General features: G+C 37.3%; 1 protein-coding gene across 2 annotated transcripts in view; it reads right to left on the reverse strand.

Annotated features, from left to right (window-relative positions):
* Positions 1 to 16148, reverse strand: part of HNMT (histamine N-methyltransferase) — a 46886-nt gene that overhangs the window by 8901 nt on the left and 21837 nt on the right. For both annotated transcript variants that reach the window (XM_002749473.7, XM_035305015.3), the window contains exons 4-5: positions 2151 to 2258; positions 967 to 1097 (exon numbers count right to left, since the gene is read on the reverse strand). In XM_002749473.7, the coding sequence (XP_002749519.1) occupies positions 967 to 1097; positions 2151 to 2258 (239 nt within the window). The remainder of the gene's footprint in view (positions 1 to 966; positions 1098 to 2150; positions 2259 to 16148) is intronic.

The raw sequence follows: 16148 nt of genomic DNA on the forward strand, positions 1-16148 counted from the left end.
CTTTGACTTCTTGTAAGTTTATTCCTTTGGGGTGACTATCATTGTAGACCAGGAAGAAAAATAGTGTTTTGTTGTTAATCAAGTGGTGTTTCCAAAATAGGCGCATCTCCTGATGATAGCCAACTTCCAAAACCCATATATACATCTCTTAGGCTATTCAGAAATATTAATTATCTCTGGAAATCCAGCCCCACACTATCTACACTCAGTAGTCACTCCCTTTCTATGACATGTATGAGGCAGTTTGTTGGATCTAGATGATAGAAGTAAAAATTTGTTAAATTGAGGCATACTTAATCTGCCCCTGTGACCATATGTCCACTACAGAAACACTCTGGGACATTGGTCCACCCAAACCATGAGAGAATGTGTTATGATGCTATCATTCTCAAATCTATATATAAACATTCAATGATATAAAAATAAAGACTGCGTGCAGTGGTTCACACCTGTAATTCCAACACTTTTGGAGGTTGAGGTGGGAAGATCACTTGAGCCTAGGATTTCAAGATCAGCCTGGGCAACAGAGTAAGACCCTATCTCTACAAAAAATAAAAAATTAGTTGGGTGTGGTGGTGCACACCTGTGATCCCAACTAACCAGGAAGCTGGAGTGGGAGGATTGCTTAAGCTCAAGCGGTTGAGGCTACAGTGAGCTATGATCATGCCACCACACTCCAGCCTGGGTGACATAGTGAGACCCCTATCTCCAGAAAGGAAATAAGAATTAAGCCAGCATTTTTAAAAATGAATAACTGTAGAGGTATTAGAGAAAACTGGTTTTTTGAATGTTAAAGAGAATCTTAGTATTATATTTATTCTTTATTTGGACAGATCATGGTCACTTGTAAAAATAGACATCAGAAGATTTTCATTTTTCTATTAAAAGTTAGAATAGTAGGCATTCATTATACATATATCTGAAAAGTCTTCTTTCTGCGTATAAATTATAATACATATTTCTTACCTGAATCATATGAATAAAGTCCCACTTTTGAAGCTCCTTTTTCTCCAGTATTCTACTTTGATATTCAGATGATGTCTCCTTATGCCAAGCAAACTTTATGTTCTTGAGGTTTGATGTCTTGGCTACAAGCTCTAAAATACAGAGAAGAGGTGACACACCAGCAATTTTAATTGCAAATGTGGAACCCATTTCCATTTAGAATTTTAATGCAATCAATGTTATATACATAACAGATATAAAGCACATTTTTCTTTTTTATGTCTGAGAGACCAGAGAGTTCATACTGCTTTTTTTCCTAGTATTTAATGAAATTAGAGGTGAAAAAAAGAGTCAGTAAGAAATAATTACAAGAACCCTGGGCAGACATAGGTTATATTGTCTTAGTATTAACGAATAATCAGGTGGTGAATTTTATCAATGGAAAGTGAATATGAAACAGATGATATGTTTGTATAATTCAGGAGTAGGCAAACCACAGTCTAGGAACTATATGTAGCCTGTTACTTATTTTTGTATGAACTGCAAACTAAAAACATATATTGTTCTACTTCCTGATTTTGTGTCACTGCCATTCATATTTCGTGTCATTATATTTTTGAATGTTTATAAAAACAAAAGAAGGATGCTATATCATATGTGAAAAGATATAAAATTGAAATTTTAGTGTTTACAATTAAGATTTTATTGAAACACATATATGCTCATTAGTTTACCTTTTCTTTTTTTTTTTTTTTTGCTGCCAACTAATCAACATGACAGGTTGATTAATTGTGACAGAGACTGGATTGACCTTCTGAGTCTAAAATATTTACTATTTAGTCTTTGCCAGGAAATGTTTGCCAACTTTTACTGTAACCCACTAAATATAAACTCTTAATAATTGATTTAAATAATTCTGAATCAATGAATGAATCTATACCTAAGCATAAAGATCAAAAAGTTATTGTTGATGACAACTGGGGAATGGATAAAACCTCAGTAGAAAAGAGGAGTTTAATTATTCACTGTTCATATTTTCAGATGTTTAGTCATGCCTGCCAAGAGCTAATTTAGTTCTTCTCCCAATAAGCTTGTGAAGAGCATACCACAGTAACTCTATTATTGATCATTTAAGTTGATTTGTCATTTGAGTTGAAAGGCTTTTGGGATAGGATCTGGTACAGAGCACCAGGAGTTACAGATACCTTTATACTTGGCAATTTGCTCAGCACTTGGCTCAACAACTTCATTGTTGATACAAACTCCTGGGTATTGAGCCTGAACTTTGGAGAGAATTTGAAGATCAATTTCACCTAGAAGATAAACATATGGGACAGGTCACATCACTCCAGGAAGAAATGATCAAAAACAATTCTACCTGATTTATTATCTGCCCTACTTTTACCTAGCATAAGTAAAGAATTGTCCAACTGCTTCCCTGCCATGAGGTCTTTAATGTGGAACAGTTAGGTTCCAAGTAGGCATAGTCATGTGACTAAGGAGGGCAGCTGTGAGTGCCATTCATTCATTCATATGATCTTTAATATCTATTACTATATTTCATCAAATCAAAGATGTCATTGATTGTAGAAGGAAATTAACCCTTATTTTTCTTTCACCAAGTTAGGAAAAGAAACTTTCAATTATAATTTTAAGATTTTATCAACTGAAGAACATAATAATGTCAGAGGTATTAAAATATGAAAAAAATGCATGTTAGAATTGGTAGAGTAGGCTAAGCTGGAAGAATACAAAATAAAATGTCAGATTTAAAAAAGGGTACGAGCATATATCAGGTAAAATAAAGAAGAAAAACATGTCAGAACGTGCCCTCATAAACACTATTATCTGTGACACAGGCACCGAAACATCCCTGGCTCAATTCAATCAAGGTAGGAAGAGGGAATAGAACAAGAGGAGAGAGAATAAGAGATGAGGCCAGAGTGATGATGCTTTATCAGGGAAGATCACTTGTGAGCTCTGTCTCTTCCAGGGTAAGTGGGAGTTAGCCCAGAAATTGTGGGAAAGTGAAGATTCTCAGATATTGGGGACAAGATGACAGACACACAGACCAAAAATAGAAGAGTATATTTGGAACTACTAGCAGTCTGGATTTCTTAGAATATTAAGCAAGGCAGGACCTCTAAGCAAGAGGTGATTCCAGAAAGGTAAGCAGAGGTGACTCTGAGCAAGGCAGATATTTATTTATTCATTAATTCGCCAACTGTTAATTGACTATTTACTATGTTTCAGGCACTGCACTAGGCACTATGGAATGAGTATAATGATTCTAAGAAGAGCAGGTAGATCCCTTCCCCAATGAAAATGCAGCCTGTAAGGGATAGTGTAAGAAAGATGACAGTAAGTCAGATTGACTTGAGTTTTAAACCTGTCTTCTTCACTTACTAGGTATACATGACTTTGGGCAAATTGCTTTACCTCTCTAAGCTTCATTTCTTTTTATTAGAAAAATAAAAATAATCATAGTAATTTATTAATTGTGAGGGTTAAATGAAGTAATACATATAATGTATAGTGCAAAATAAAGTTAGCACTGATTAAATGTTAGCTGTTCATTATTTTTATTGTTATCTTGAGTCCATCTCTTTGAATATCTCTTCTCTCCCTATTGTTGATGCCTCCAACTTAAGTTTTGTACTTTTAATTCAATTAGGTTACGATGTTGACCTTCATTAAAATTGAAATACCTCCTGGCAAGATTAGCATAGGAAAATGATGTCAGTCTTTAACATTTGGCATAAATAACATTAACAGAGCCTTTCCAAGGTTGCACATGGCACGCAGCAAAAGCAGAAGTCATAAGACTGGGAGGTCTGGAAGGAAGAAGATGAGGGAGATAAACCAGGGACAGAAGATGCTAAACTAAAAAAAGAGAGAAGTCCAGGTCATATGAGAGCCCCAAGTACTGGCAATAGGAGATGGCGTGCATGGTATGTGCAGAGGGAAGAAGCAGAGTGGGAAGGAAGCTGAAATAGAGTATGTCACTTATGTGACAACTTTCTCCAAATCCAGCCCTACCTACATGAAATCATGTATTTTGTCACTGATAACTACAGCTGCCATTTATTTTGGCCACCTACTATTTGCCAAACACCACACCAGTCTATTTACTTGGACCATCTTATGAATCCTGAGAGCAAGTTCCATGATATTATTAATATCCCAACCTGATTAGTTGATTTGAGTATGTTGACATTGAAAGGATATTGATATACCTGAAGTTTAAGGCACATTTGTCTAAATCTAAAATGTTTGTTCTTCTAACCACTTCAACTAAGAAGTAGAAAGGTAACAAATACTAAAAAGACATGAAAAGCCTTTTATTCTTCTGTTCAGCAACTATTTTGAAGGGAAAAAAGATAACTAAGACAAAAGGCTGATAAGAATAGCTGTGGGCTAATGGGAAATAGATTCCAGCTCGCCCCGAAAAACCAGAGACCAAAAGTTTCTGTTCTTGCCTCCTATTAGCCTAGCTATACATTTCAAATGAAAAAATTATCAATTATGTGGATCTCAAATTCAACATTTTGAAAAAGATAACTGAAATGCAATTATATCCCCTCAGGGCTTTATGAGCTCTCCTCCAAAGATGGACCTTGACATTTCAGGTCAGCCTGGCTGGCAAAATGTATCTAGCACAGTCTGGGACATGTTCAGAGCCAGGCAGTCCCGCCTCCTGGGGCACTGATAGAGGACATAATGCTACAATCACATAACAGCCTCTAGCACGTATGCCCATGTGTGCTGGATTCCTAGCAAAAATGAATTAAGTTTAAGAAGAGGCAATAATGCAACTATTTGCTTAAGAGTCAATTAGAACATAAAATCTATTTCTGACCTCATATGTAGGGTGACCATACTCGTTCGTCAGGGACATTTTCATTTTATACCTGTTACCTTAGTGTCCATCTGCTTTTGTTTTTTGGTCCTAACTTGTTCATTTTTAATCAAATATCATTAGAATTTTACTTCTGAAAGTAGTTTTTAGAAAAGAACTATTTCATAAATTTACTAATATGAGAAACTTGTTCAATATGTACAAATTTCAAAAATTGCAATTTTCATTGTTTTACCGAATCTCTCCAACTCATTCTCAAAAGTATCCTACATTGGACAATAAATAATACCACTGTGCTCATAAGGCACTCATATTCTGTGCTTTTTAAAAAAATTTCTTCTAAAAATAGAATGGGATACATGTGCAGAATACGCAGGTTTGTTACACAGGTAATGTGTGTTATGGTGGTTTGCTGCACCTATTGACCCTGCTATCACCACCCACCCCGCAACAGGCCCTTGTGTGTGTTGTTCCCCTCTCTGTATCCACGTGCTCTCGTTAACCTCCCACTTATGAGTGTGAAGATGTGGTATTTGGTTTTCTGTTCCTGTTAGTTTGCTGGGGATGATGGCTTCCAGCTTCATCCATGTCCTTGCAAAGGACGTTATCTCATTCCTTTGTATGGCTGCATAGTATACCACGGTGTGTATGTACCACATTTTCTTTATCCAGTTTATCACTGATGGGCATTTGGGTTGTTTCCATGTCTTTGATACTGTAAATAGTGCTACAATAAACATACATGTGCATGTGTCTTTATAGTAGAATGAATTACATTCCTTTGGGTATATACCCAGAAATGGGAGTGCTGGGTCAAATGGTATTTCTGATTCTAAATTCTTGAAGAATATCCATACTGTCTTCCACAATGGTTGAATTACTTTATATTCCCACCAACAGTGTTACAGTGTTCCTATTTCTCCACAGCCTCTTCAGCATCTATTTTTTCCTGATGTTTTAATAACTGCCATTCTGACTGGTGTGAGATGGTATCTTACTGTGGTTTTGATTTGCAATTCTCTGATGATCAGTGATATTGAGGGGTTTTTTTCATATGTTTTTTGGCCACATAAATGTCTTCTTTTGAGAAGTGTCTGTTCATATCCTTTGCCCACTTTTTGATGGTTTTTTTTTTTTCATATAAATTTGTTTAAGTTACTTGTAGATTCTGGATATTAGACCTTTGTCAGACGGGTAGATTGATTTTATCCCATTCTGTACCTTGCCTGTTCACTCTGATGATAGTTTCTTTTGCTGTGCAGAAGCTTTTTAGTGTAATTAGATCCCATTTGTCAATTTTGGCTTTTGTTGCAATTGCTTTTGGCATTTTTGTCATGAAGTCTTTGCCCTTGCCTATGTCCTGAATGGTATTGCCTAGATTTTCTTCTGGGGTTTTGATAATTTTAGGTTTTAAATTTACGTCTTTAATCCATCTTGAGTTAATTTTTGTATGATGTGTAAGGAAGGGGTCCAGTTTTCAGTTTTCTGCATATGGCTAGCCAGTTTTCCCAGCACCATCTACTGAATAGGAGGGCCTTTCTCAATTTCTTGTTTTTGTCAGGTTTGTTGAAGATAAGATGGTTATTAATGTAGGGTGTTATTTTTGAGGTCTCTGTTCCATTCCATTGATCTATATATCTGTTTTGATACCAGCACCATCTGTTTTGGTTACTGTATACTTGTAGTACAGTTTAAAGCCAGGTAGCATGACACCTCCAGCTTTGTTCTTTTTGCTTAGGATTGTCTTGGCTATATGGGGGTCTTCCTTGATTACATATGAAATTTAAAATAGTTTTTTTTTCTAATTCTGTGAAGAATGTCAATGGTAGTTTGATGGGAATATAGCATTGATTCTATAAATTAATTTGGACAGTAGGGCAATTTTCAAGATATTGATTCTTCTTATCCAAGAGGGTGGAATGGTTTTCCATTTGATTTCATCCTCTCTTATTTCCTTGAGCAATGCTTTGCAGTCATCCTTGAAGAGGTCCTTTGTTAGCTGTCCTTTGTTAGCTGCACCCCTTGTTAGCTGTATTCCTAGATATTTTATGATCTTTGTAGCAATTGTGAATGGGAGTTCATTCAGGATTTGGCTCTATGTTTGTCTGTTGTTGGTGTAAAGGAATGATTGTGATTTTTTCACATTGGTTTTGTATTGTGAGACTTTGCTGAAGTTGCTTATCAGTTTGAGAAGTTTTTAGGCTGAAATGATGGAGTTTTCTAAATATAAAGTCATATTGTCTGCAAACAGAGACAATTTGACTTCCTCTCTTCCTATTTGAATATCTTTTATTTCTTTCTCTTCCCTGATTGCCCTGGCCAGAACTTCCAATACTATGTTGAATAGGAGGGGTGAGAGGGGGCATCTTTATCTTGTACTGGTTTTCAACAGGAGTACTTCTGGCTTTTGCCCCTTTAATATGATATTGGCTGAGTAGTTTGTCATAAATAGCTTTTGTTATTTTGAGATGTGTTTCATCAATACCTAGATTATTGAGAGTTTTTAACATGAAGAGATGTTGAATTTTATCAAGGTCTTTTCTGCATCTATTGAGATAATCATGTGGTTTTTGTCTTTCATTCTGTTTGTGTGATAGATTATGTTTATTGATTTGTGTATGTTGAGGCATTCTTGCATCCTAGGGATGTAGCTGACTTATTGTGGTAAGTTTTTTGATATGCTGTTGAATTCGGCTTGCCAGTATTTTATTGAGGATTTTCCCATCAATGTTCATTAGTGATATTGGCCTGAAGTTTCCTCTTTTTGTTGTGTCTCTGCCCAATTTTAGTATCAGGATGATGCTGGCTTCATAAAATGTGTTAGGGAGGAGTCCCTCGTTTTCAATTGTTTACAATAGTATCCAAAGGAATGGTATCAGCTACTCTTTGTATTTCTGGTAGGATTCAGCTGTGCATCCATCTGGTCCTGGACTTTTTTTGGTTGGTAGGCTATTAATTACTGTCTCAATTTCAGAACTTGTTATTGGTCTATTCAGTGATTTGACATCTTCTTGGTCTAGTCTTGGTAGGGTGTATGTATTCAAGAATTTATCCTTTTTTCTAGAGTTTCTAGTTTATTTTTGTAGAAGTATTTATAGTATTTTACGATGGTAGTTTGCATTTCTGTGGGGTCAGTGTGATACCCCTTTATCATTTTTTATTGTGTCTATTTGATTCTTCTCTCTTTTCTTCTTTATAATTCTAGTTAGCAGTCTGTGTATTTTGTTGATTTTTTTTCAAAAAACCAGCTTCTGGTCTCATTGATTTTTTTGGAGGGTTTTTTTGTGTCTCTATCTCCTTCAGTTCTTCTCTGATCTTAGTTATTTCTAGTCGTCTGTTAGCTTTTGGATTAGTTTGTTCTTGTCTCTCTAACTGCTTCAATTGTAATGTTAGGATGTTGATTTGAGATCTTCAAGCTTTCTGATGAGGACACATAGTGCTATAAATTTCCCTCTTAACACTGCTTTAGTTGTGTCCCAGAGGTACTAGTACATTGTCTCTTTGTTCGCATTGCTTTCAAAGAATTTCTTGATTTCTGCCTGAATTTCATTATTTACCAAGAAGTCATTCAGAAGCAGGTTGTTCAATTTCCAAGTAATTGCATGGTTTTGAGTGAGTTTCTTAATCCTGAGTTCTAATTTGATTGCACTGTGGTCTGAGAGACTGTTCATTATGATTTCAGTTCTTTTGCATTTGCTCAGTGTTTTTCTTCCAATTATGTGGTTGATTTTAGACTAAGTACCATGTGGCACTGTGAAGAATGTATATTCTGTAGATCTGAGGTAGAGAGTTTTAAAGGTATCTAATAAGTCCACTTGATCCAAAGCTGAGTTCAAGTGCTGAATATCCCTGTTAATTTTCTGTCTCATTGATCTATTACTGACAGTGGGGTGTTAAAGTCTCCCACTGTTATTGTTTTGGAGTCTAAGTCTCTTTGTAGGTCTCTAAGAACTTGTTTTATGAATCTGGGTGCTTGTGTATTGGCTGCATATATATTTAGAATAGTTAGCTCTTCTTATTGAATTTTTCCCTTTACCATTATTTGATGCCCATCTCTGTCCTTTTTGGTCTTTGTTGGTTTAACGTCTGTTTTGTTAGAGACTAAGATTGCAAACCCTGCTTATTTTTGGCTTTCCATTTGCTTCATAAATTTTCCTCCATCCCTTTATTTTGAGCTTATGTGTATCTTTGCACATGAGATGGGTCTCCTGAGTACAGCACACTGATGGGTCTTGACTCTTTATCGAATTTGCCAGTCTGTGTCTTTTAATTGTGATATTTAGCTCATTTACATTTAAGGTTAGTATTGTTATATGTGAATTTGATCTTGTCATCATGTTGCTATTTGGTTATTTTGCACACTAGTTGACACAGTTTTTCATAGTGCCATTGGTTTTTACATTTTGGTGTGTTTTTGCAGTGGCTGGTACTGGCTTTTCTTTTCCATATTTAGTGCTTCTTTCAGGAGCTCTTGTACCACAGGCCTAGTGACAATAAAATCCCTCAGCATTTGCTTGTCTGGAAAGGATTTTATTTCTTCTTTGCTTATGAACCTACTTTGACTGGATATGATATTCTGGTTTGATTTTTTTTTCTTTAAGAATGTTGAATATTGGCTCCCAATCTCTTCTGGCTTGTAGAGTTTCTGCTGGAGGTCTGCTCTTAGTCTGATGGGCTTCCCTTTTTAGGTGACCTGGCCTTTCTCTCTGACTGTCTTTATCAGTTTTTCCTTCATATTGATCTCAGAGAATCTGATGATTATGTGTCTTGGGGTTGATTTTCTTGTGGAGTATGTTAATGATGATCTCTGTATTTCCTGAATCTGCAATGTTGGTAGTCTTGTTAGGTTGAGAAAGTTCTCCTGAAAAATATCCTAAAGTTTGTTTTCATTCTCTCCAGCTCCTTGTACTCCAATCAATTATAGGTTTGATCTTTTTATGAAGTCCCATCTTTCTTGGAGGTTTTGTTCATTCCTTTTTATTCTTTTTCTTTTCCTCTACTCTTGTCTGCATACCTTATTCCAATAAGGTGGTCTTCAGACTTTGATATCCTTTCTTCTGCTTTGTCAATTCAGTAGTTGATACTTGCGTATATTTCAGGAAGTTCTTGTGTTGTGTTTTTCAGCTCCATCATGCCGTTTATGTTCCTCTCTAAACTTGTTATTCTAGTTAGCAATTTCTCTAACCAAGGTTCTTAGCTTCTTTGCATTGTGTTTGAACATGCTTCTTTAGCTCAGTGTAGTTTTTTAATTAACCATCTTCTAAGCCTACTTCTGCGCAATTTGTCCATCTGATCCTCCCTCCAGTTCTGTGATCTTGATAGAGAGACATTGCAATCATTTGGAGGAGAAGAGGCACTCTGGCTTTTTGGGTTTCCAGCATTGTTTCATTGATTCTCTCACAACTTCATGAGTTTGTCTAGTTGTTGTCTTTGAGGCTGATGACCCTTGGATGGGTTTTGTGGAGGCTATTTGTTGTTGTTGTTGATGAGGATGCTATTGTTGTTGCTTTCTGCTTGTTTGTTTTTCTGTGAATGTTTAGATTACTTTTCTGTATGGCTGCTGCAGTTTGCTAGGGGTTCATTTCAGTACCTACCTATTCATCTGATTCACTCCTGCTCCTGGAACTGTCCCTCAAGGAGGCTGGAGAACGGCAAAGATGTGTGCCTGCTTTTTCTTCTAGGACCTCTGACCTTGAGGGGCACCAGCCAGATGCCAGTAGGAATGCTGTACAGGATGTCTGAGAACCCCTGTTGGAAGGTCTCACCCAGCTGGGTGGTATGGGAGACAGGACTGTTTAACAAACACTTTGTCCCTTGATGGAGGGGTTGTGCCTCAGTGAGGGAGAATCCACTTGTCTGGGCTGCCTGGATTCCTCAGAACTACCAGAAGGAAAGGCTAAGTCTGCTGGTCCACAGATACTGAGACCATCCCTCCCTGTAGGGTCTCAGGTCCAGGGAGAGCTGGGTTCTGTCCCTGAGCCTCTGGTTGGAGTTACTGGAGTTCCTGTGGGGTAGCCTCACCCAATGAGGAAGGATGGATGGGTCAGAGTCAGGCCTGAAGAAGCACTCTGGTCACAGACTGCCACAGCTTGTGTATTGGACTGTGGGGGATGAGTCTTGTGACCAAGCCGTCCAGTTTCCTTGGCTCCAACAAAGAAAAAGCACAGCCTGAGGCTATAGAGATGGATGCTGCCCCTCCCCTGCCCAGAGAGCTTAACCCACGTTTGGTAAATGCAAGTTGAGTGCTGGCTGCTGCCCCTCCCACAAGGAGCTCAAATGGCTTAGACAGCAGGCAGCCCTACAGCCAGTGCTTGCAACCCCTCCCCTGAGGAGTTTTGTAGGCTTAAGCAGATTCCTTCAGATTGAGAGTCTTAGAGTCTGTGCATTCCTGGGTTGGGGTGCTAGTCCCTGGTGGTGTGGGTTCGGGAGTGGTATCTTCCAATCTGTGGGTTGCACAGTTCCATGGAGAAAGCTCATTTCCCTGGCTGGGTAGCATGCTCACTCACTGCCTCCATGGCTGGCGGGGAGGGGCTCCCCCACTCCATGTGGCTGTCAGATGGGCTGCCGCACCACCACACAGTTCTTCTTTCTCTCCATGGTTCATGCCAGCCTCCTAGTCAGTTTTGATGAGAGAATCTGGATACCTTGGTTGCTGGTGAAGGATTCACAAGCTTGTTATGGTTTCTTCAATGGGAGACTCTGAATGCTGCTGTTTCTAGTTGGCCATCTTGACCCCTCCCTGTGTTATTTTTGTAATAGGTATTAGTATTTCTTATTGTGATATATATGTAAGAAATAGTACAATTATCTACATCTAGCTATATAAATACTTATCTCTACATACATATGGGTATATTTATAGATATGCATGTATATGCATATATCGATATGGTATATTATTTTTAATATATATATTAGTTTTAATCTATGGCTCCTGGCTTATGATTCCCATAGCCCTGGTTAATAGTCTTTTGTTATAACGTTATAGTGCTTTTGACCTCAGGAGCACTCTTCAGAAAACCTTTTACCTACCCAAGCCAGGGCTATAACATTTTCCCACCTGTCTGATTAAGGGTCATAAGACCTCATTTCAGAGGAGGTCTTGTCCCATGTCCTAGAGGAATTAATGCTGCACAGAAAGGTTAAGAGGAATCTGAACAGACAGGCCTCACTGGGTCTCCCCACTCAGTCTATCAGCATTAGATTACAACCTTTTTGTTTGTCCAATCACATTACTACATGGCTGTCCATGTTTCAGTCATGCCTACCCAATGAAGTTTCATAAAAGGCCCAAGAGAATAGGGTTTGAAGAGCTTCCAGATAGTGAACATGTGTAGGTTCCAGGTGGGGGGCATATCTAAGCAGAGCATGAAAGCTCTGGTTTCCTTCTCTCATATCTCGCTCTATGCCCATCTTCATCTGTAGCCTTTGTAATATCCTTTATAGTAAACCAGCAAATGTGAGTCAGTTTCCCTGAGTTCTGTGAACCACTTTAGCAAATTAATCAAACCCAAAGGTGGGGGGGGGGGTGGAAACTTCGACTTGAAGCTGACTGCTCAGAAGTTCTAGAGGCCCAAACTTGTAACTGGTGTCTGTAAAGGGGGCAACCTGAGAAACTGAGGGATCTGACAGCCTGAGGAATTGAGGGATCTCAACCTGTGGGATCTGACATTATTTTCAGGGAAATAGTGTCAGAATTGAATTGAACTAGAAGACACCTAGTGGTATCTGTTGCTTTGTGTTGTGAGAAAAAAAAAAACTCATACATTTGGTCACAGAAGTCTTCCATGTTGATGGTTGTGGTGTGAGAGCAGAGGAAAAATTTGAGCTTTTCCCTCAGAATATGTATATATGTACATACATACAAACATATGTGTGTATGTAGATATATCCATAAGATATACAATCATAAAATAAAATATTCCTTGGCATTATGTTCTACATGATTTGATTTTCAGTATCCCTCAGAAATAGGAGACACTTACTTTCTAAAAAGTGATTTATACCCATAATCTCCAACATAATACTGAAAGAGAAGAACAAAGTTGGAGAATTGACACTACCTGACTTCAAGACTTACTGTAAAGCTATATTAATCAAACTAGCCTAATATTGGCAAAAGAATAGATAAATAGATCAGTGGAAAAAAATACAGGGACCAGAAATAAACCTACATAGATATAGTCAACTGATCTTTGACAAAGGAGCAAAGGCAATACAATGGAGCAAAGATAGTCTTTTCAACAAATAGTTCTGGAACAATTGGATACCCACCTGGAAAAAAATAAATTTAAACACGAACCTTACGTCCTTCACAAAAATTAACTCAATCATAGAACTATGTGTAAATCAGGAAACTAGAAAATTACTAAAATATAACATAGAGGAATACCTAGATTACCTTGGGAATGGCGATGACTTTTCAAATAGAAACCAAAGGCATAATCTATGAAATAATTCATATGCTTAAATTTATTAATATTCAAAGCTTCTGCTACACAAAAGACAATATCAAGAGAATGAGATGACAGCCTGAAAAGAAAATGATGGAAAAGAACATATCTGACAAATAACTATTATCCAGATTATACAAAGAACTCTTAAAACTCAACAATAAGAAAACAACTAACCCAATTAGCAATTGGGCCAAAGATCTAAACACCTCACCAAAGAAGACATACAGATGACAAATAAATATATGAAAAGATGTTTCATATCATATACCATCAATGAAATCCAAATTAAAACATTAACAAAACACCACCACACACCTGGAAGGGCCAAAACCCAGAATACTAATGACAACAAATGCTGGCAAAGATGTGGAGCAACAAGAACTCTCATTCACTGCTGGTAGGAAGGCTGAATTTGGGCCACTTTGGAGTACAGTTTGGCAGTTTCTTTAAAAACTATGCATAATCTTACCATATGATTGAGTAATCAAGCTCCTTGGTTTCTACCCAAAGGAGTTGAAAACTTATAGTCACAAAAAAGTCTGCACATGGGTGTTTATTAGCTTTACCCACAAGTGCCAAAGCTTAGAAGTAACCAAGATGTGTCCTTCAGCATATAAACTGATAAGTACAAGAATAAACAACAACGACAACAAAAAACCTGTGGTACATGCAGCCAATAGACAATCATTCAGTGCTAGAAAGAAATGAGTTACTAAGCCATGAAAAGATATGGAAGAAATTTAAATTCATATTACTAAGTGAAGGGAGTCTGAAAAGGCTACATGCTGTATGATTCCAACTAGATGACATTCTGGAAAAGACAAAATCATGGATACAATGAAAAGATCAGTGGTTGCCAGGGACTGAGGGGTGGAGGTGAAGGGTTGGAGCATAGATGATTTTGTGGCTGGTGAAACTACACTGTGTAATACTACAATGGTGAATAGATGTCATTATACATTTGTTTAAACCCATAGAACATAACAACAAAAGTAAACCCTAAAGTAAACTATGAGCTTCTAGTAATTCTGATGTATCAATGTATATTTATCAATTGTAGCAAATTGTAATTCTGGTAGGGAATATATATAATGGGGAGACCATGCATGTGTGAGAGCAGGGGTTGTATGGGAAATCTCTGTACCTTGCTATCAATTTACCTGCAAACCCAAAACTGCTCTAAAAAAAAATCTTTCTTTAAAATAGAACAATGATGACAAAAAAGATTTTTTTTTTTTTTTTTTTTTTTTTGGAGACAGAGTCTTGCTCTGTTGCCCAGGCTGGAGTACAAAAAAGATTTTTTTTTTTTTGGAGACAGAGTCTTGCTCTGTTGCCCAGCCTGTTGCTCAGGCTGGCACAAAGTCTACAAAGTGGCACAATTTTGGCTCACTGCAACTTCTGCCTCTCAGGTTCCAGTGATTCTCCTGCCTCAGCCTCCAAAGTAGCTGGGATTATAGACATGTGTCACCATGTCCAGCTAATTTTTGTATTTTTAGTAGAGATGGAGTTTCACCATGTTGGCCAAACTGATCTTGAGCTATTGACCTCAGGTGATCTGCCCAACTCAGCCTCCTAAAGTGCTGGGATTACAGGTGTGAACGACCACACCCAGTCAACAAAAAGATTTATATAAACCTTTTCCTTACAAAAAAAAAAAAAAAGAAACATGGGCGGTCAATAGTTCAGCTTTATCACATTATAGTCCAGTTTAACCATTTAACATTTAATTTTAAGTATTATCTTTTCTTGAAACATTCACCGATGCTGTTTGCTATCCATCACCATTCAAAGTTTCTTTTCTTTTTATCTTCTTTTCCTGGTCATCAAGAAGTTTACTTTCTCTATTCTATCCCTACTAGCAATGCATTTATTCAGGCCAAAACTATTCATCTTTTGGAATTCTGCAATAATGTAGGTTAGCCTACTTCTGGTCTTGTCTTCCTCAAAGCTCTTACCATGACAACCATTTTAAATCTTGCTAAGCAAACCCATCACTTTTCTGCTTAAGAATTTTCTAGTGACTATAAATTGGACCAAGGTCAGCTGCTCCACTAAATATCTGGCATGGGTCCCTATTCTAATTTCTCACAGTTTTATATTCTGAAATGTTTGTCTCCGGGAGTCCTGAATTGCTTGCATTCTACCCTCTTTCCTTTATATACCATCCTCTCCCATGCTTTCTCCTCTGCCTAAAAAGCTCTCCCTCACTTCTTCACTTCAACTGGCTAAGTCCTATACATCTAAAACTCATAACCAGTGGTCTTACTGGTCTTTCCCATAGAGCCCAGAAGCAGCATGAGAATCCTCCAGACACTACCCATCAATTGACTCAAGTTGCCAACACAGATAAAATACACTTATCTTTTCTGATCTAAATTGTTCCTTTTCTTCATTTATATGATGTATTAGCAAAGGCATGGTTCCAACAAGTTTGTTAAAAAGAATTAAGGACTCTTAAATGTTGGATTGAATGACTGAGCTGGTTTGATCATTAATCATTGCAAGCATATGAGGGGCTATTATACCCTATAGAACCATAAGTCATCAGTATAAGAGATCAAAGAAAAAATAAAAGGCAGGTGGCCATTTGTCCTTTCTAACTGAATTCTTCTGAGAAGGAGACACGGTGTTATGAATATGTTTTAGTAACATGTATGAATTACTCTACAAATGCTTTCAGAAAGAACACAAGCCAAACAAGTGTGCCAAAATAATGGCAGAAAGTAAACTAGACATGAGTTCAAATAATTCAGAAAGTCACAATAAATTCAGGGATAAGTGAAAGAAATATGGAAGGCAACATTCTACTTTTATTGTACATTGCAAAACTTTCTGGGAATCTTAACTTTGAGATCCAGAAAATGGCATTTATGGGGAGTAGGACAATA

This window comes from Callithrix jacchus, chromosome 6, assembly GCF_049354715.1.
Source record: "Callithrix jacchus isolate 240 chromosome 6, calJac240_pri, whole genome shotgun sequence".
Lineage (NCBI taxonomy): Eukaryota > Metazoa > Chordata > Mammalia > Primates > Cebidae > Callithrix > Callithrix jacchus.